The sequence below is a fragment of the Bombus affinis genome, chromosome 7 (genome assembly GCF_024516045.1).
Source record: "Bombus affinis isolate iyBomAffi1 chromosome 7, iyBomAffi1.2, whole genome shotgun sequence".
In the NCBI taxonomy this organism is placed as follows: domain Eukaryota; kingdom Metazoa; phylum Arthropoda; class Insecta; order Hymenoptera; family Apidae; genus Bombus; species Bombus affinis.
Window position 1 is genome coordinate 14,912,641 of NC_066350.1, and position 20,745 is coordinate 14,933,385.

General features: G+C 31.1%; 4 protein-coding genes and 2 long non-coding RNA genes across 14 annotated transcripts; 2 read left to right on the forward strand and 4 right to left on the reverse strand.

Moving 5' to 3' along the window:
- LOC126918447 (uncharacterized) lies at positions 1–3,955 on the reverse strand. The gene is made up of 4 exons (XR_007711338.1): positions 3,674–3,955; positions 3,235–3,556; positions 1,604–3,110; positions 1–1,492 (listed from the first exon to the last, which is right to left on the reverse strand). It is a non-coding gene; the product is annotated as an uncharacterized LOC126918447 (long non-coding RNA).
- Positions 3,956–4,149: 194 nt separating this feature from the next.
- LOC126918441 (uncharacterized) lies at positions 4,150–6,978 on the forward strand. Of its 4 annotated transcripts, none has more exons than XM_050726344.1 (9): positions 4,150–4,353; positions 4,461–4,619; positions 5,112–5,294; positions 5,384–5,570; positions 5,645–5,773; positions 5,840–6,025; positions 6,100–6,364; positions 6,464–6,650; positions 6,728–6,978. In XM_050726344.1, exons 3-9 carry the CDS (start codon positions 5,168–5,170, stop codon positions 6,802–6,804), a joined length of 1,158 nt encoding a protein of 385 aa, XP_050582301.1. In that variant the 5' UTR covers positions 4,150–4,353; positions 4,461–4,619; positions 5,112–5,167; the 3' UTR covers positions 6,805–6,978. The 4 variants fall into 4 exon arrangements, with proteins under 4 accessions (XP_050582301.1, XP_050582302.1, XP_050582299.1 ...); XM_050726345.1 differs by having other exon boundaries at positions 4,469–4,619; XM_050726342.1 differs by having other exon boundaries at positions 4,150–4,619.
- LOC126918444 (coiled-coil-helix-coiled-coil-helix domain-containing protein 1) lies at positions 6,967–10,458 on the reverse strand. Of its 2 annotated transcripts, none has more exons than XM_050726349.1 (3): positions 10,426–10,458; positions 7,311–7,443; positions 6,967–7,236 (listed from the first exon to the last, which is right to left on the reverse strand). In XM_050726349.1, the coding sequence occupies exons 1-3, from the start codon at positions 10,441–10,443 to the stop codon at positions 7,004–7,006; spliced, it is 384 nt and encodes a 127-aa protein (XP_050582306.1). In that variant the 5' UTR covers positions 10,444–10,458; the 3' UTR covers positions 6,967–7,003. The 2 variants fall into 2 exon arrangements, with proteins under 2 accessions (XP_050582306.1, XP_050582307.1); XM_050726350.1 differs by lacking the exon at positions 10,426–10,458 and adding an exon at positions 7,618–8,049.
- LOC126918440 (glucose-6-phosphate 1-dehydrogenase) lies at positions 8,526–16,074 on the forward strand. 3 transcript variants are annotated; one of them, XM_050726339.1, is made up of 7 exons: positions 8,526–8,727; positions 13,362–13,486; positions 13,663–14,030; positions 14,119–14,717; positions 14,808–15,013; positions 15,099–15,259; positions 15,346–16,074. In XM_050726339.1, exons 1-7 carry the CDS (start codon positions 8,712–8,714, stop codon positions 15,434–15,436), a joined length of 1,566 nt encoding a protein of 521 aa, XP_050582296.1. In that variant the 5' UTR covers positions 8,526–8,711; the 3' UTR covers positions 15,437–16,074. The 3 variants fall into 3 exon arrangements, with proteins under 3 accessions (XP_050582296.1, XP_050582298.1, XP_050582297.1); XM_050726341.1 differs by lacking the exon at positions 8,526–8,727 and adding an exon at positions 11,456–11,613; XM_050726340.1 differs by lacking the exon at positions 8,526–8,727 and adding an exon at positions 11,653–11,826.
- Positions 11,289–13,365, reverse strand: LOC126918448 (uncharacterized). The gene is made up of 2 exons (XR_007711339.1): positions 12,170–13,365; positions 11,289–11,650 (listed from the first exon to the last, which is right to left on the reverse strand). It is a non-coding gene; the product is annotated as an uncharacterized LOC126918448 (long non-coding RNA).
- Positions 15,914–20,661, reverse strand: LOC126918438 (striatin-interacting protein 1). 3 transcript variants are annotated; one of them, XM_050726335.1, is made up of 13 exons: positions 20,541–20,661; positions 20,383–20,510; positions 19,950–20,066; positions 19,600–19,883; positions 19,034–19,526; positions 18,743–18,956; positions 18,481–18,635; positions 18,165–18,409; positions 17,858–18,085; positions 17,615–17,786; positions 17,340–17,544; positions 16,990–17,242; positions 15,914–16,908 (listed from the first exon to the last, which is right to left on the reverse strand). In XM_050726335.1, the coding sequence occupies exons 2-13, from the start codon at positions 20,467–20,469 to the stop codon at positions 16,863–16,865; spliced, it is 2,499 nt and encodes an 832-aa protein (XP_050582292.1). In that variant the 5' UTR covers positions 20,470–20,510; positions 20,541–20,661; the 3' UTR covers positions 15,914–16,862. The 3 variants fall into 3 exon arrangements, with proteins under 3 accessions (XP_050582292.1, XP_050582294.1, XP_050582293.1); XM_050726337.1 differs by lacking the exon at positions 20,541–20,661 and adding an exon at positions 20,169–20,287; XM_050726336.1 differs by lacking the exon at positions 20,541–20,661 and having other exon boundaries at positions 20,169–20,508.
- Positions 20,662–20,745: the final 84 nt, after the last annotated feature.

Genomic DNA, 20,745 nt, shown 5'->3' on the forward strand with positions numbered 1-20,745 from the left:
TTTTCTTTTTTTTTCTTTTTTTTTTTTTTTGTTTTTTGTTTTGATTTTTGACCCCTTTTCTTCGCGCTCGCCTGTTCCTCGAGTACGAACGAACAGGGGATGGAAGCAACCCGTCGTTGTACATCCTCTCGTCAGGAGAACGCAACTTATACATATGGAATATATATATGAATGGTACGATTCGAGCGTTTACGATGATTAGACGTGTAAATGGTGTAGACGCGGTGATAAACACGTGGGATAGTTATTATAAAATGTCTTGTCGCCACATTTGTCGGGAAACCCCTGGAAACCTCCGATACACAAGCGTAATTGTAACGCGTTCTCGCCAAGAGTCACGAGAACGAGAAACTGATTTTTTAAAGAACTGCTCTGACTTGATTAATAAGAAACGAAATAAACGCTGCTTGAGACAGTTAACATCGGCTATTGTGACCTTTCTTCTGGATTTTTTACTTGTGTACTTTTCGATAGTAGAGAGAGAGGAGTACAATCCATATAAATGTTGTAGAAGTTCTCACGAAAGTATTTGAACGCTTGCAGAAACTTTTGTGAATATACCGATGTACCTGTAACGAGAATATCATGATCGTGTTGCTTTGAAACAAATTTGAAATAAATGTGTACGTATAGAGGCCACGAGATATACTCGTCATCGGTGCAAAGATATATTTCACAAAGATGGCAAAAGTATGTGAACAATGAATTATCAGTTATATCAAGAAACTTGAATATTCAGTGGTAACGTCCTCAGCACTTATTTTGTATTCGAGACAACTATTCGTGCCGTGCATTAATTAATGCTTGCGGTGAATGCGTTAGAATATCTTTACTCGTAAATTGATTTCAAATTTTGCAGACATAATAGCACGATATAAATAATACGATAACATTGGTGATTCGTTACAATGTTGGTGAAGCTTGAAAATGTTGTATACAATACACATATACGTGAAAACTTTTTATATATGCGTGCAAATACTTTGGTGTTCCGAGGAGAAAGACGCGCCTCTCGTTTTTCTTCTTCTTTTTTCTCCCGTTATTGTAACTCGTCCAGAATTTATGGATCTGCTTATTCGCACCGAAGGAAAGAATCAACGAAGATGAGTTTTATGAAACGTTGCCTCGCGGCACCGTTGAATGAATAAAAAAAGAAAAAAAGAAGAAGAGAAGCGAAGAGACGAGACACAACGTCAAAGGTTCCGTAACATCTGAAGAGATAAACGTTGCGTTGGGCTTTTTGCCAAACTATTAAATCTTCATTGTACGTCATTGACGCAAATTTCCGTCTGAAAATCAGAACCAGCCACCGAGATCACGGTACTCCAAGGCTATCGTCGAACTCCGTCGTCGTTAGTCAAAGTTCCTGTCTACCATTTCGAAACATCTGACAAGACCGAAGTTTGATCATTTTCTTTCTGTCATCTTTGTCTTTCTTCTTTCGATTAAAAATATTCCATCGTTATCCCATAGCAGCGTATTTCGCTTTGGACTACGAAAAAGAGGAGAAAAAATAAGAAGAAATAAAAATAGGGAGAAACAAACAATCGGAGAGACAAACAATTTGCATGCTGGTTGAAAGCTCGTTGAAACCAACCTATACCTCTTGTGGTTGAATAGAGAGGAAGGAATCATTGAAAGACTCTCGAGTTCGAATAGCGTCGATGATTCCTTAGCGTTGATCGTTCGAGTCCTTATCTCCTTTTAGTTCCTTTCCGCTCCTGTACTCACGAAGATAGGCTTCTCTTCGATTCTTTCAGATCTAAACAACTGGGTGATAATTATCGTGCCTGACGGAAACACAAGCCGCATACTTAAACGTAAGCACCAACGATCGAATCTGATAACAGGTATGTTTTGTCGCCCTATTAAGTTTATTGAATTTAAATCGCTATCTCATATCCCAGCTAAGCGTTTCTCTTTGACAAACGCAAAAGATTTTAATGAAAAACAGATTCGGGATCTCTTTCGTGCAAAAATGAGGCCTTCCAGGATTCGGATTCATTTTTTCAACAAAAAGTGGCCAATGTCGTAAATAAAGCTAGATCGATACAAGGAACCTGTCATTCTATCAAATCTATAATAATTACAATAGTGCCACAACAACTGATTAAAAGTCTGCCTCGTTAAATGGTTATTTTGCTATCTCTATCGGTTCTTAATTCTGATCTTATGATGCGATGCCTTTTAATGTTCTGCGTGTAAAATAAATAAACGTATCGAGTATCTACGCATCTCGCATCTCGAGATTTGCTAGAATTATGGCTCCCCTGATAACTGATCGCATAATATCCCGACTCGCGATTAGTTAACGCAGCGTAATACATATGTACCTAATACATATATGTACATATAAGCATACTAATTCCAGGCTCGTTCCATCTTTACAAATATCCAAGTGCCGTTACTGACTACTTCAAATTACCATAATATTAAGTATATCATGAAGTATCCGTCACAAATCTGAACAACAGATCTAAAGTTAATCAAATCCCTCCAGTTAAACCTCCACAAATTACCAGTAATACCTTTTTGTTATTTAAAGTTGCATTCTGCAAGCAATTGCACTGTCAGAGTACGTGTGTTATTCTCGTCTTTTTTCTGGAGGTTATTCTAAAGGAAGCATTTTAAAGACTGTTAGCAACTAGTGTAGTTTTTTCATGTCATTCGTTGAGATACTCGCGTACCCTAACCTCCGATAATTGATACCAATCAATTAACGAAAGAGTGGAAATTATAATACATACAGCGATATCCTGTATAAGAAAGTCGATCAAAATTCAGAAATCGCTCGCGAAACAGCGAGCTATCGAATTACAGCGAGCTATCCGATTGTTCCGGTAGGAGGCGAGAGCTAATTAATCAGAATATCGACAAGCGTCTCGTTTTACTTTGTTGCTAGCAATTTCTGCTAAGCGAGTCGTTAATCATTGACACTCAACGTAGGTCGACATCGATTTTTCCCCGCGTCTAAGTGTGTCACACTCACAAAGCGTATTTTTATCGTGATCAGAGCGTTTCGATTTAGAGCAAAGCCGGAGATCGGGAACGAGCGTGTCCGCATTGTTTTGGTACGAGATTTGCTGGACGCGGGAAAATTGACTGGGAATCTGGAACAGATATAGAATCGTAGTTATATGACACTGAATGCTTTTCCGGGTTACGTTTATTTTTAATCTCACATGATGTACAGTTTACAATAGTGACGTCAAGCAGGCTTCTTGGATTGATTACCTTCTCGTTTTGCTCGAACGTAGTAATATTTCTCTTGCTACTCGTAATTTTTCTACAAAAATTTCTTGACTCTATCGTGTTCGATGCTTCGTTCGACTAGTACTCTTTTATGGTAGATTTCGTTAAATGATTTTACAGTATGTGCATTGAGGTTATTACGAGGATGCATCGTTTTATCGGTTTTAGAAAATATTTGTTCGCGTTTCTTTTAGGTGTATGTGCAGAAATATTGTTCATTAGTAGAACGATATGTGTAGACATTGTTCGTGACATACACAAACACTATCTCCTTATATTCGTTGTTTTATGTCTCACTATGTACCTAACCAATTAATACGAATTCGATAATACAAAACGCGAATTAATAACGTTGTTTAAGGATTAGCTAAATTATTAAATGAAATAAAATGTTGATACAAGATCGTTTTTTCTCTCAAACCTTTTACATATTACACGGCGAATTACTGTTGTTGAAATAACGATCCCGCGAAATGTGTCCGGTGCTCGCCGGAGAATAAACCGGTCTTTAAGACCCGAAAGAGAAGATCGAACCTGTGTCACTGTTCCTATCTCGATACCGACCACTTATTTTCGGTCCGGCCAAATTCAATGGCAAAAGATAGTGGCTGATTGCCAGTATCGCTGCTGTTGTCTTTTCGAAAACCTCCTTGGGAATCGCGTATCGTATACGAAACAATGGATGAAACTGAAATTAGATGTATCTCACTATTTGCAAAACACTTACTAGCTCCCATTTTATAGTTATTTAGTATTCAGCTATTTACAGCTATTTAATAACATTTTGTATGTTAAACCTTGTTATTCCTCTTTGTTTCATTATCTGTAAGTACTCCATTGGTAAAACCAATGTTTTAAATTTAAAAAATTGTATGATCTATATGGTTAAATATATGTCTATCTGATATTAAAATTTAAGAAATATATATATGATTTAAAATTGCAACAGAATGGATAATATGTACCGACATTTCAAACTGATAATAAAATCGTCTACAAGGTGGCGCGCAAATCAGGAATTGCGTCCTGTTACTGAATACGGTATAATGCTCCGATAATTGGCCACGAGTAGAGTTTTCATTTGGCCAATTATAGAAAAAGGTATATTTCTAGGAAATCTTAAATATTTCTCTCCTCCAATAAGCATGAGTGAGATGTGGAAACTTTACATATTTGTTTATTCTACATATATGCGTACATAACATTAGAATTTCAGTTCACGTAGTTTTAAGAACTGGTGGGGATAGCAATGGCCATTTAAAGGAGCAAAATTCCGGTCAGTTAACCCGGCAGTACTATATTCTATGTGCAGGCACTTTTCAGCGAGGATGGTAACGCTATTATAGTGTATGTTACAGGTTTGTATAGTACGTGTCACTAATTTTAAGCTTTCATAGTCTCAAATATTCACTATCTAAATAAAATGCAAAACATGGAGCGTGATCAGTTTATGTTAAGAGAAAAGTAAAAATAACATAAGTATTTTATACAATTTTATCAGTTAAATTACTAAAATTTTGGTAAACAATTTAAAAAGGCGCCATAATGTTTTAGCGCCTCCAACCGTTACAAGTAGAAATGTTTGCTTTCTTTGATATTTAATTTCTATATAAAATTTAATGAAAAGTATATTTTTTAAATTTTATAGTTGTTAAGAAAAAGATTCTGCATATTACAAAGTGAATTCTTATTTATCTTTGGTGTATGTACATTAAAAAATGTGTATACTATTATTCAACATTTGACTACCTGATTAATATAAATGCTAGTACAGCAGTCAAATATATTTACACAAATTGATGCAAAAGAATATTAATGCGCAATTAAGACTTGTTTGAGATGTATATTTATAATTTTAGTATACATGATGTACTGTTGAAGCAAATACTGAATTTTAAAGAGAAAAACGTGCACAATGTTAAAAATATTAAAGGAATATAAAGTGACCATTTTTTTGTTCCTTCCTATTTCTTTCTTATTTGCAATTGATGGAAGTGCAATATTGAAAGAATTAGGAGAGAAACAGTACCAAATGATTAAAGGTATATATTATTTAATCCTATACATAAAAACACATTTTTAATCTTATAATTGATTATATAAATTATGTTATTATTGGTATTATTTATAGCAAAATCTTCCTTATCGCAACATGGGATTTGTTGGCAGACTGTTATCGATGCAATAAAAGTTAGTTGTGATAAATTAAACGATCGGGAGCATGCTCTTATTGCTTTAAAATTGACAAATTGTTTTTTAGAAGACTCTGGACATAAAACTTATGATTGTCATCTTATTGATGTAGAAAATCAACGCCGGTAAATTTATTATACTTTTTAATATATATACATTGACTTTATTACATTTATTAAATAATTCATTGATTTTACAGTAAGTGCATTAATAATATGTCAGATAGGGCATTTAGTGTGTATAATGAATTTTATGTGCATACTACACACATGTGTTTTTATTTAAATTATGAAGTTTGGCAAGCTGAAACTGACAATACCATTAAACAGTAAGTTCTCTTATGTTTAACCACTAATATGTTTTGGAAAAATTATATTATTTTCTTTTATTACAGATTATACCAAGTTTCTTCTAGGATGAGGGAGCAATTGTTAGAAGCTTCAGAAATACAAGGAAACATGCTTGAAAGTCAAAAACAGAGTCTACAAATGCAAAACAAGCTTTTATCACATGGAGAAGAACTTGGTTCTGTATTAAAGTCTTCTTCTGAAAGTGTTAACAACCTGGTTAGAGATTTTAAGTAAGTACATCAAAGTTTTTTACACGTAGTAAATAAAATTTCTATCAATGGTAGTCTAAAATTACTAATTATAGAGAATCAGCAAAAGATCAAAGAGAATTATTGTTCCAAATCTTTTCATATGTTCGCACATTTCAAAATTGGATCGTCGGAGAAGTCTCTTGGTTTCAGTCCATTATGTTTTACACAATCAGTTGTATTTTGTCTGCAGTGTTTAGTTCTTCTAAGAGAACTGCGGATGCTAGAATCACTCTCTTCACGATCCTAAGTTTAAACATTATTGCAGAACGAATGTTGGTTCAATATTATGATAATGTGTATCATTCCATTGACAATAAGGTAATATAGATTTGGATTTATGAAAGTATTATTAATATTATTTTTTTTATACTACTAAACAGCAAACATAAAGAAATTAATTTTTGTTTCTTAATTTAGGACAGCTTAGTGAGAGCAACATGGATGTATAGAAAAATAACTCTCACTCTTTGTGCTATTACGTTAATTTGTACATATTATTATTACAGAGATGACCAAGTAGAAAATTATAAAGCGCTAAAACGCATTGAACATCAATTAAGTACCATACAAGAAACTACATCTATTTCTACAAAACATCCAGTCCGTACGTATTGTAATCTTCTGCTATAACATAAATTGAATACAGTTGGTTAAAATCATTTTGCTTTTATCCATATATAGGTTATTGTACACGATTAAGTGTCAAACGTTTGCAAGCACAGGCAAATAGACAGACTAGTACAGAAGCTCTTTTGTAGTATAAATCAAATTAATTATCGTTTATTTTTATTATATATTAATTATTATAAATATAAATTAATTAATATGTGTATTATTTATATATATTTACTAATATATTAATATATAATATCCATTATAATAGTGAAAACATGAATTTTATACAGGTGACAATAAAAGTATTTTTTATATAATACTCTAACATTTTATTTAAAATCATTAAACAGTTGGATACATACGTAAAAGGTATGTAATCTGTTTACTTGTAAGATTTTTAGCATTAGGAGCAGGAACTTCAATTCTTTGTAGTTCCTTGTTTACAACAGCATTTTTCATATATTTGTTATAACATTCATACAAGTTTTTTACTTCATTGTTGCACGTGCCATCTTCAAAATTACCTTTTTTCCAACATCCAAATAGTAGTGTCATTTCATATAAACATTTATCCTCTAAAATACGTAAAAGCATTATTTATAATAGTGTTATAAAAAGATTTCATTATACTATGAAATATAATGTTTACCAAGAGTTTTCACTGTGCCCCCAGAAACTCTATTTTTTAATTCTAAAGGCATCACTTCGTAAAACGGCACTTTATTTACATTTTGAGCCGCTCTTGGCTTATGTCTCAAATATATTGAGCTTAGTCTCATTTTCTAGAAACGAAAAATTATCAAATGATTATAAATATGAGGTTAAGAAATCTAAGGTTGAATTTTTTATAGAATTCACTAATTATTATTAACATCAACTTATACGATATTATAACATATCAAAAATTCTCTAAAAATACATTTTTAAGTAATTATTTCATTCAGTTAACAATATACCTTTGATATCACAATTTATTTAAAAGGAAAACGTTTCGTAACAGATGGCGCCTACCACTATCAAAGATTAACGAATCAACTCAATAGTCAATTGATAATAACACATTGATTGCTAATAGTAGCGCCATAATTTATATTGTTATTTACATCATACAAAATTTCAATTCTATATATAATTATTATAAATTAACTTCAAAATGACATTGTACAGGATGTATTTTGTTTTACTAAAATTTACTACATTATACAATCTCTCCAATGAGACGAAGGAGCAAGTGTAAATAAAATTTGATTGCTGCGATTGCAACTATTGATTACCGACTAGTGAAAGTTTAATGTCGGATTTTGTTTACGTTTACTGCCTCGCCCTGTTGGACAGATTACGATCATATTAATACGTCTCGATACTAAAGCCTAGGGAAAATCGTCTGAAAATTGAGTCGTGACTAACTGTGAAAGATAAACATGGAAGACAGGAGAAGGTTGTCGTTCTGCGCATGCTTGACATATTATGAATATCTCAGACAGAGACAGAGATACTGTATTCATCTCTCTCTCTCTCGTAAGAATGTAGACTTTGCCAATCTTTTATGTTGATTTTTCAAGAGTAGATACGGCTCAATTTTCAGATGGTTTTCCCTAGCAAGTATCGAGACCTATGATTCATATGATTGTGGGACAGATTATATATTATTGTTAGTATATATATATACATCATAAAAAATCATATCCAAAGACCTTAATAATACTTAACAGTTAAGAAATAAAATGTTTATTTCTATTCTTCAAATGTTTGATATAAGAAGGCGTAAACTTCATATACAGAATAAGAGAAAGGAAGAAAAGCACGAGATTGGCCCAAATTAAGGGTGGCGGGGTACTGCAAGAAATAAGTTTACGAACGGGATTTTCAAATGCCAGTTGATCAGTTCATGCGTGAATCACCGCATTATGTTTTTCAGCGTAACCTTAATTTCGTGAATCTTTTATAATCATCTCGAAATACATCAAATAATTCCTGAAATACGCAACAGAATACTTGTGAAGTTGTACTTTCTATTATTTTACATTCTTTATATTTTCTTGTGTTTACAATGGAAAAAGTAAGAAGTAAGTTTTTTCACTCATTTATATACTCATTTATATATTGTAAATTGAGATTAATGCATTGCTTACTCTGTACAGTTTTTAAAGTAGAACAGTTTTAGCCACCTCTCCTTTATGTGTATATATGTTCGAAAATAATAATACTAAACAAATAATAATACTAAATTCATTTCTAAAGTTTTATTATATTGGTAATATTTCTAGTATAATTTTTATGAAACCGTTGAAGTTACTATTTTTTTGGGTAGTATATTTACATTGCAGAATCGTACAATTAGATTTTTTTTCTCATAGCACGTTCTGATAAAAAATAATTAGAAAACGATATTAATATTATGTTTATCTTGATATATTTACCAGTAAACCATTCATACATATGTATGTTCTAAACAGCATATTGTTGATTTTACTGTTTTATATGTCTTATATTATTATCGTTAAACATGCGTTATTGCAACAAATATTTAAAAATAAACTGCATCCTTTATGCGTGTGACATTCTATATTCCTGCAAGTCATTGTAAATGGAATGAAAAGTAGGTCTACAACATCAATTTGACATTGAAAATTGTTGCATCAAATGGTACGGCCTATTATGAATATACGAATATACATTTTGAGTTATCTAATGTATTTATGTATCATATATTTATGAAACTGAATTGCAAATATAAAAATGTATCATGTATTAAAAATTGATTTCCAGAAATTTATCCGATCTATTATTAGGAGGATTGATTCGCGAATAAATGTCCGAAGATTTAAGAAAATTGCTTGAAGCAATGAGACTGCGTATATGGATCGCGCGATTTTTGTATTACGTCACGCGTTACTGTTGATAAATGCGTGAAAAAACTTATCAGGCTATGCGCACTTAGATTAACATAGATGTGGAGTATTCTTTACGCAAAGAATATCGAACAGTGAATTCCACTACAACTTTACAAAATTTTTAAATAAAAATCCGGAATGTTGTTGTTTAACATTTTTCGTAACTTATTTGTGAACCAGCGCGAAGATTATAGTAGAACAACAAATCGTGATTTTCCTAACCTACAAGTAAATTACGATACCATAAAATCGATCGCTATCTTATGCAATGATAATAAAAAAAGGTGAAAAAGGATACTAGTACAAATAAATAAATTTTTTTTGTAATATTTACGTAATTAAACGATATTTATATAGAAATTATAAATTTCAAAACAATAAATTTAAATTAAAATTCCACGATAACGTACTATATATTATTCTTATACTTCAGTATAAGATCATAGTGTAATTTTGTTTTTTATTTCTTAGTCATGCTTTTTTTTTTAGTCCGGATATTATGCGTTTCATTCACTACAATAATACTTAGAGGTTATACAATATTTATATGCACCAAAGATACATAAACACGTTCAATTTCTATTAAATTAACATAAAATGTTAATTAAAATCTTTGTATTCACAGTAATGAGAATGTCAGACTACGTTATCTATCTTACAGTGTATTAATCGAAGATTAAGTTTACGTCGTTGCTTTGATTTGTTTAGCATATTATCGAACGTGTATAAATTGTAAAGCTTGGTCATGAAAACGGTACTAGGATATATATCTTGTTTAACAAATCTATCTATGAATACTATTAGAATTTCTGACACTATCCAAGAGCAACAAACGTCAACCAACTCACATAGGATATGACTATGACTCACTTTTTGTTGCAAAGTCATTGGCTCTTACGAGATTCACACGTGGCCATTTTATGTGTCATATGCATGTGTAGCACATACATACACGCTTTCACAGTAAATTGATGTCATGGAAGGTATGTTGATCGTGACATAACTTTATTGACGTAAACAATCTTTTTATATAAGTTTACCTGAAAAACGAACTAAATAACAAAAAAATATAGAAATGATCGAAGATGTGTGTACTCAAGTTACTACATAAGAATTACACCTGATAATGCATCAAGTCGTATTGTAACAATGATCAACATAACATGCCAATAGTTACTGTTTATTATTAATAAAATATGTGTATTATTGATAAAAAGTACTTTGACATTCAATAATGAATAGCTAGTTCGATATTGAATGATTAGTTGTAACTATTACTTTTCACATTATCATGTCCTTGATTTCTACTCGTAGTCTCTACTACGCACCGCCGCAGGTAATATTAGGTATTCTCAGGACTCTTAAATAACAAATGTTCCTTGCTTTTTAATTCAGTCCCTAACATGTTTTCGTAACTATCATTTGAAGGAAGTTCGTAAATGTACCATTAAGACTAAGTTAATTAATAACCAATTGTTATTAAAAGTAGATAAAATTATATATTTAATTTATTAATTGTACATATATCGAAGATATCGAATGAAATAAGCTTATGATAACATGAATTTTGATTTGCGAGCTAAAAGGAAAAAATTGGAAATTTACTGTAATAAAAAAAACGGTAATATTATAATTATGTAATCGCACATCGATATGATATGTGGCAATTTCATTATGATTTATATTTGTACTTATCCGTTACAGTTACATGTGAAAACAGATAAGAAATTACGTTTTCGTTATAATTAACCATTTATTTTTTTTATCATTTTCTTATGCGTACAATACAAAACTGTTAAAATAAATTTACAGTAAGAATAAAAGAAAAGATAATACAAAAGAGTAAGAAATTACAGAAAAATAATGCTTTTCGTAAAGGTATTGTTCAATGTAAACATCGTAAAGAAATAAATAAAGAGTTTAATTTGTGGTATGACCATAAATATTATATTCTTTCTATTGTTAGCTCGATAGAAAGGGATAGAAAAATACAAAGAATTTGAGATACTTCCTTGCTTTATGGAGCTTAATCCGCAATTATCTTCGGCCGGCGTCCAGGTACGTTCCTACTTCGAAACCTTGCATCTTTCCGAGGCTGTAAAATAGTGACAGTGTCGATCGTGAGTATCGTGACGATTAGTTCGAGTTAAACAGTTGAAGCGCACGGTGAGCTTTGGACGTTCTTTTTTACTTCTGATCGGGTTACGTTTCCGGGAAAATTTTGATTTTCTGCACAAACTTTTATTAAGGAATTTTTCGTCAAAATGATGAGTAAGTTTTGTTAAAGTGCTTATAAGGATTATTTTCTTCCATTTTTTGTTATCGGTGCATTTTTAGAGGTGTGTCGAAATATGGCTCGTAGAAAAGAATATATTAACCATGGATAAGCGATAAGGAAAGTAATTATATTGGACTGTGTACATTTATTAAAAAAGAAACGCTTAAGACAGAAAATTTTATATTATCAAAGAATTGATATTTCTTAATTTGACTGAGATCTCAATGCTGTTGTTTATAAATAATCAATAAATCGATTGATTCGTTTAATTGTACATAAAATTGTGGCCGCAAATTGTGCTTCGAATTGGAGCCCTTGAGTCGAATGTCTACTTACATTATATAGAATATTAATAATATTATATAAGTCGTATATCTTGAATTCGAAAGCTGATACGTATTATTGAACGTGATAGCTCTTTTTTTTTTTTTAAATTACTTTTTGACTTTTTACCGATATTTTTTACTTTTATTCAATGCCATGTTCGCGCGTTTTTATATTGTGTGCTGGATAAAAAAATGTTTCACGTTATGGTCAACTTTATTGTCGTTACGTAAGATTTGTGGAAGTTAATTTGAATAATAAACGTATATTTTTAAATACATATGTTCGGCATACATTTTGCATGTTTAGGTATTCCATGGTACTGTACTAACACATAAGTTTTAATCAATGATGTTATCCTTTTATTCGTTCGTTTTAATTTCAATATACGATCGAATAATAAAATTTAAAAAAATTATTAAATAAAAAGAAATATTATTATTATATTATTATTATATTAAAATATTATTATTATATTATATTATATTAGTATTATGAAATTAAAAAATATAATTACGATTTTCTATATATTTTATTATATCTTTTCCGTTGTGATTAGATTATTACCCAATCATTATCAATATTTATCAATATCAGAATCTTGCAAGCTTCCGTACAATTTTAATTTCGTTAGATAAAAGTGTTTAGTTAAGAGAACTATGTTGACTGATTACAAAGCTATATATAGTTAAATCTTTGATTTAAAAGAAAGCAAATATTGCTTTCAAACAAATCATCTTCTTAAGCTTCGAACTCAACGATAAAATCTTAACTAAATATAAAATTTCACCTTTGTAATTTGAGTTCGACTAAGTTTCGTTATTTTATCTACACGTGTATTTAATTAATTCCGCTCTTTGAACTCGCGACAACAAGTATTTCAAGTTCCAGTGACTTTAAAATGACTTTGATGCGTCCAATTTCATAGTATCTCATATCCTTTCCTTTTAATTTGTCCTTCTTAAATCCTTAATTTTTCAATTTTTCTTTCTGTTTGTGAAATGAAATTGAATATTCCATTAAATATTCAACTTAACAACGAATACGCTTAATTACGCGTGATATTCCAGCAAAAATATATTTCGAACCGTGAAAAGTTCAAATCAATTTTGACGCGTACCAGCTCCGTGATACTAATAGCTATTTTTAAATTAATTTGTCAGTAACGCAAGTTCTCTGTACGACGATCTCTTCTGTTTTACAGAAATGTCCACAGAGGAAAGCCTGCGCTTCATCAGGCAATCATTGAAATCGGATGAAATGGATCATCTTGAGGGTATCCATTTCGATAGGTTGTACCCTCACGTGTTTGTTACCCTTGGAGCTTCTGTAAGTAGAATTTTTCTTTCTAAATATAGAAATAATAATATGAATATTAGTTAAAAAAAATTATGATAAAAAAGATAACTAATAAATCCAAGTAATAATATATAGATTTTAAGTTATTTTTAGTTAAGTTATTTACACCAAAAAAGACTAACCGAGAAATTTTATGCTAAATTTAGGGTGATTTGGCGAGGAAAAAAATCTACCCAACGCTATGGTGGCTGTTCAGAGACAATCTTCTACCAAAACCTACCACATTCTTCGGTTACGCGCGCACAAACCTGACTGTAGATCAATTAAGAGAAAAGTGTCATCCATACATGAAAGTGAAACCAGATGAGCAGGAAAAATACGAGGAGTTTTGGAAACTGAATCACTATGTCGCTGGTACGTACGATTCACAGAAAGGATTTGAAGTGCTGAACAATGAGCTGAAAAAATACGAACAAAACTATCAAATCACTCACAGACTGTTCTACCTGGCCTTGCCGCCGAGCGTTTTTGAAAGCGTAACCATACATATTAGGAACGTTTGCATGAGTGACAAGTGAGTTGCATATATTTCACAATTACTTTACAATTTATACTAAAATCGACGTCATATAAAATATATATGCATTTCTTTTCTTTTAAAGAGGCTGGACCAGAGTGATTATAGAGAAACCGTTTGGTCGTGACACAGTTACGTCGCAATATCTATCCGATCACCTAGCGTCGTTATTTAGAGAAGATCAGATTTACCGTATCGACCATTATCTAGGCAAAGAAATGGTTCAAAATCTGATGACTCTGAGATTTGGTAATCGAATATTTGGTCCAACCTGGAACAAGGATAACATTGCTTCTGTACAAATTACATTTAAAGAACCGTTTGGTACACAAGGAAGAGGCGGTTACTTCGATGAATTCGGTATCATTAGGGATGTCATGCAAAATCATTTGTTGCAAATCCTATCGTTGGTTGCGATGGAGAAGCCGGTGTCTTGTCATCCAGATGACATCCGAGACGAGAAGGTAAAAGTGCTGAAGTGCATAAAGTCTTTGGAATTGGAGAATGTTGTGCTAGGTCAATACGTTGGTAATCCTGAATCGACTGATCCTGATGCTCGACTTGGTTATTTGGATGATTCAACTGTACCGGCTGGTTCTAATACTCCCACATTCGCTCTCGCCGTGTTAAGAATTAATAACGAACGATGGGACGGTGTTCCGTTTATCCTCAAGTGTGGGAAAGGTAAAATGATATAAGCATATTGATAAAAAAAATGATTGATTTTTTAATATATGATCAGTTTTTTTAATGTGGTGGTATATTTATGATTAGCGTTAAATGAACGAAAAGCAGAAGTTAGAATACAATATCAGGATGTATCTGGTGATATATTCGATGGAAAAGCGAAGAGGAATGAATTGGTAATTAGAGTACAACCAGGTGAAGCGTTGTATATTAAAATGATGACGAAGTCGCCTGGTATCGCGTTCGACATGGAGGAAACGGAATTAGACCTTACGTATGGTTACAGGTACAAGGTAGGTTCAAGGATTCCCTATTTATTATGTTTATGTGTATATAGAAACTTTAGAGATGTTTCTATTAATACGTGTGATTATGTAGGGCCTAAAACTCCCGGACGCGTATGAACGATTAATTTTGGACGTATTTTGCGGCTCGCAAATGCATTTTGTACGTAACGATGAACTTTCGGAAGCGTGGAGAATTTTCACGCCTCTGCTTCATCGAATAGAAAATGAAAAGATCAAACCAGTTCCATATAGGTAATTTAGTCTTTCTGTCAATCAAAACAGTAATTTTGTTTTTTATTTTTCTAACTAATAACGAACTCTATACCCTTCAAATTTAGTTATGGTTCACGAGGACCTAAAGAAGCCGATGAAATGGCGAAAACAAATAACTTCAACTATTACGGTTCGTACAAATGGGCGAGACACTAAGATTTTTGTAACATTAGTACTGTAAAATATATACATATACTATACAGATCGCAAAAAACTATACCACAAATCATCATCTGTAATCATTCCACATATCGTACATTAAAGTGTGTACGGTGATTTCCGAAATTTTATACACACATTATAACTAATTTATGCATTTAATTTATTAAGAAGTTGAATTTATCTATTTTTTGAAGCACCCTTTAAGTGTAAAATATATTCTACTAGTTAAAGAGTGTGCAGATATTACTATATGTATTTGAAAGACTTCAAACATATGGCTAATATTTATATCAGAAGTACCTATGAATAAAATGTGATTGTTTCATTTTTAAACATATATCATTCCAGGAAACAATTTATAGTAGATATATAATGTTATATGTATATATTACATATATATTTTTATACAACAAATTTAGCAATTTGTAAATAATTCTTTAAAAACTTTTCTAACCATTTAAAAATTACAACTTGTATGTAGACCATAATTTTATTTTACTCTTGACGATTTAAACATGACGCCAATCACATGAAATATCCTGTACAGTAAATAAAATAACATAAATTATGTGGTACTTTGCGTTGAAATTGTTTAAATATACATTACAATAAATAAGTAAGAGAAAGTTGAATATTCAGTCTATAATTTATATACTCTACATTTTAAATATTTATCTATCAAATGAAATAATGCTATTAGACGAAAGCACCATAGGAGCGCTTCATACAGTTTTGCATCATGAATTTATATACAAGTGATTTTGCTATTCAGCTCTTTCTCTCTCTCTCTCTCTCATATAAAGAGATCACCTACACGTAACACACAGGTCAAACACTCATTACATTTAATAAGGAACAAAACATATATAATTTACAAAATTAGTAAATTTTTAAGAAAAAAATGCAATTTAAAATTAAATTAATACATTATACATGTTAACATTTATATGTTTGTAAATACCGTATCATGATGAATAGTATTGCTAGGCAATGACGAGTCACAATGAAATAGAGTACATATAAAAATTATATAAAATACAGGAAGTTCCAGCTGGTATACGATTCGCAGTTTGTTACATTATTGGAAATTAACATTTTAATTTACAGAAACTTATATAATATGAATGCGAACGGTATGAACCATATATTTGAATAAAGTTACCCTACTTCTTTATGATTATTATATATATTCTCTTACAACTATAATAGTAATAATAAAATATTGCTACAAGTAATGCACATTGAATTAAATACACACAAATAAATGTAAAAAAATTACACATTATCTTGTAAACCATCTTTAAAAAATCACTAGTCTCTTTTTTAAACGTCCATTAGATTAGGATTACTCACTGATCAATGTATACAAACCAAATTCAGTTTCCAATGCATCGATATGGCAATGTCTTTTCTGAACACTTCACAATAGTATATAATTTATAAAAACGTCAAAATTTGATCCAGGTCTATGATTGACGAAAATACGATTTTAATATTATATATGTATATATATTATATTACACTTATTAAAAATTTAAATCTCACACCCTTCAGGATCCAATAATTCGTCCCAATTAATACTTCTTTGAAATACTTCTTGTTGTAACCATAATTCATAATGTTGTTTAAATTCATCGCTTAATTCCATATTTACCCCGAGTACTGATGTAACAGAATTATCAACAGGTTCCATATCCTTGTCCTTAGGAATATTAGTGTATCGTAGGTTATTGAATCGATCAACGCAAGAACGTAATACGCACTCGTCTACTTGGAAATCCCAAGGTCGTGCTTCTAGATCTAATTAATAAAGAATAAAATAAATTATTTATATTTTGCTTTTAAATATACAAATTCTATATTAAAATGATATTAAACATTATCTAGAATACATTACCATTGCCATAAGCCCAATCATCATTCAAACGATGTCTAACTTTTGCATATATTGCACTGATTGTTTTCATATTAGTTTTCCGCCATTGTCGCCCTAAGTACCTAGTTTGCATTTTTAGTAATTTTAAGACATATAATTGCATCATTGCATGTCTGACTTTTAATGTACGTTTTAATATAGGTGCTGATTTAAAAACGACTAACATCTATAAAGACAGATAAAATTAAAACAATCATAGTAAATAAACAAGTATAACAATTAAAAATAATACACACCATAATTCTACTATGTTTCCATTTTGTAAGTTTATTAAGAATACGTAATAAATTAATGCACGAAAAAACGTTTCTCCACGAATATGGTAGATTATCCCCAGTTTCAAGATTATCTAGGGACACATCTGGTTGTTCTCCAATAACACACATAGGAAAATCCAAGATGGGAATACTGTAAAGAAAAGCGCACTTATTAAGTACACTTGCATTAATGATTGACTTGCATTTGTAAATGGAACTTACACATTTTTAGCCTCTATATAAGCTAGAATATTCTGATTTAAAAATTTTAAAACAAGTGGTATGCAATTAGCAAATACTAAATGTTGTGACATGAATTCAAACTGATATATGTGATTTAGTTTAAAATGTTTTAACAGAAGAAGCAGTATTGCAGATACTGCTTTAACAATGATTTCTTTATGTCTGCTTACATCAATACCAAGTTTCATAGACTGAAAAACAGTCATGCTGCAAGAAATAAAGACATTTTATACATTAAAAAATCTTTAAAGTATACATTTTCCACATAGATAGTTTATAAACTTACGGCATTTGTCCTGGCAAGACATCAGCCATAATATTGGTACTATCTGTCTTAGCTTTACTGGTGGGTGCAGCAGCCAATAAAATCTTTAATAGTGCTATCATATATTGCGGTACAAATGGTAATATAGCATGATATACAATTTCTGTTGGTGTCTGACGAATTGGAAACCTTGGAGTGCTTATAGGATTTCTAAGCATTTGTTCCTCTTTTTGGATTTGGATTTCAGCTAAAGATGTATACATATGCTAAAAATATAAAGATATACATTTTATTTCTCCAAATTTATAAGTACAGAATGTATGATAATTTAACTTACTCTTTTAAGTGTATTAACACCTTCAAGTATTGGTTGTGGTAAACCTGCCAAACTTTGTCTGTCTCCTTCCAAATTGTAACCAACAAATTTTAATCTTGATGCTTCAAGAAATGTGTCGACATCCTTTTGTCTCACCTTTGGTGTCCATGGTAAACCTATGAAAAATATATATTGCTTTGAATAAATAATGTCATATTTTTAAGGAAATATCTCTTTCATTCTTTCGCTTCGTGAAAGTGAAATGTATTTATAAAAATATTACTTTTTCCCTTAGTAAGTTGTGGGGTATCAGGTCTTATTGGAGGCTGATTGTTCTCATTTTGACAGTAAGTTCGTAACTGAGTCAAAACAGTTTGGTTCATAAATACATTAGCTTCTCCTTCACCTTCATTGTTTGTAGTATTGTTTCCCACTTCTGCACCTTCATATTCCATTCCCAAGCCTGGTTCATCCAATGAACTTTGTTTCATTAGAAACTGAAAACATGAATTGTCAAATAATAATTTATTAAATAGAAATTTTTAATAATATTTTACACAAAAATATAGCATACTCGTCGATAAGATCTATGATTCTTTTTTTGATTTTGCGTTTCAATCAAATCTGCAGCACTGACAGGAGGAGAACTAGCTCTCATAGTTTTGGCAACTTCTAAAGTATCTTCTTGTTGTGTATCAAGACCAACTTCATCGCGATACTGTTTTTTTAACTCCCTTAGTGTATCAATACCACCCAATGATACCAAGATCAATTTCCACAGCAACAAAAGAACTTTTTTCATTGGAAAATGTGGAGCTGCTCCACTACAGAAGTATGTCACCATGCCAAGAAGTTTAACTATAAGCAACTCTTCGCCATATGGATTTATTAAATCTTCTTTGAAAGATTCAACATTACTCTTATAAATACTATGTTCTAAATTTTTCATTTCTTCCCTCATCACCTCTGTTATAATATACAAAACAGACAAAATTACTCTTAAATCAGTGGAATCATCAAGACTAACAGATATTTTCCTCATTGCAGATGCAGTTCTCCTACTATTCCTAAGAATAAAAAATTTTAGTTATAAAAAATTACTGATACATAAAACTCTCTTATGATAAAGAAGCAACATACGTAATTTCAATATTAAGAAGTTCAACAAATGCTGGAAAAATTCCAGCCTCATATAATAACATAACATTTGTTCTGGTCCATTCTCGTTGCTCTTCATCAGACTGCACTTCAGCCCAACAACCTTGAGCTAAATACAAGATGCACCTTGCTGCCTTCATTCTTAATTGTTTGTTAGAAACCTCTAACTGATCTAATAATTTGTAAATTACAGATTTCTGTTGTGCCTCTGATAAATTTTGCCACCATGGTCTTAATTTATATAATTCCATTTGCTCTTCAAATGCCTAGGGATAAACACATCCGTGTTGTGTTAGTATTTCATAGAGTATTATGAGGACGTCTATACTCACTGTGAGGTTAACATGTAATTCAGACTGTTCTGAATAGCTGTACAATTCAGCAATTTCATTGGCATGCTTATCCGCATCGTCATAAACAAAGTCCAAATCCGTAGATTTAGATGTTTCCTAAACATAAAAATAAAAAAAAGGACATGCAAAATTGTTACTATTTAAATGTTAGCATTCTTTTTACTTCAATAAAATATCAATTATAAGTATTGTATGTACCATTTTATGTATATTAATTTCAACGATTATTATTCAGAAAAGGATATGAGACGTTATTCACGTATCGTTTGATTTGATAAACAGATTGTGATAATCCAGGCATTAAGTAGTATAGGCTTCTGTCAAAAAGGTTAGAGACAACTTGATCCACGCCGATAATTGTTACTTATTTTTGGCAGGATTTTCGCACTTAGTTGACAAAGCATTTACTCACTTCGGTACTCATAATTCGTTGCTGTAGAACTATTCGGGGAAGATCACGCTTCCCATTTCCATTCGCATCCATCGCTACGTCACGCATTTTCCAATAGTGATTAGAGATGCAGTATGTAATGCATCTCAGACTTAATTTATGAATCGATATTTTTTCTCGACTACTCGAATCATTCGCAAATATTTGATCGACAAGTTTTGTTATCGATTTCTTAATAAAAAAAAATCGATGTACTATATTGCGTTCGATAATGTTTAATAGTTCCGGGTATATTCAAAATTTTATTGATAGGAACTGAAAATTGTTGCAATATTCCTATACTTTGTAAATCTCTGCAATGATCGTTGGCAACATTGAATATAA

Excerpts from the sequence above, each read along its gene's own strand:
- LOC126918438 (XM_050726335.1), bottom strand. The coding sequence starts at position 20,469 with ATGCGTGACGTAGCGATGGATGCGAATGGAAATGGGAAGCGTGATCTT. Across the intron at positions 18,086-18,164 it reads GTCTTGCCAGGACAAATGCC|CATGACTGTTTTTCAGTCTA; the intron begins GTAAGTTTATAA and ends TATTTCTTGCAG. Across the intron at positions 17,787-17,857 it reads TATATAGAGGCTAAAAATGT|TATTCCCATCTTGGATTTTC; the intron begins GTAAGTTCCATT and ends TTTTCTTTACAG.
- LOC126918444 (XM_050726349.1), bottom strand. Across the intron at positions 7,237-7,310 it reads GGGCACAGTGAAAACTCTTG|AGGATAAATGTTTATATGAA; the intron begins GTAAACATTATA and ends TACGTATTTTAG.
- LOC126918440 (XM_050726339.1), top strand. Across the intron at positions 15,014-15,098 it reads CGTATGGTTACAGGTACAAG|GGCCTAAAACTCCCGGACGC; the intron begins GTAGGTTCAAGG and ends GTGATTATGTAG. Across the intron at positions 15,260-15,345 it reads ATCAAACCAGTTCCATATAG|TTATGGTTCACGAGGACCTA; the intron begins GTAATTTAGTCT and ends CTTCAAATTTAG.
- LOC126918441 (XM_050726342.1), top strand. The coding sequence starts at position 5,168 with ATGTTAAAAATATTAAAGGAATATAAAGTGACCATTTTTTTGTTCCTT. Across the intron at positions 5,571-5,644 it reads GATGTAGAAAATCAACGCCG|TAAGTGCATTAATAATATGT; the intron begins GTAAATTTATTA and ends TTGATTTTACAG. Across the intron at positions 6,365-6,463 it reads ATCATTCCATTGACAATAAG|GACAGCTTAGTGAGAGCAAC; the intron begins GTAATATAGATT and ends TTCTTAATTTAG.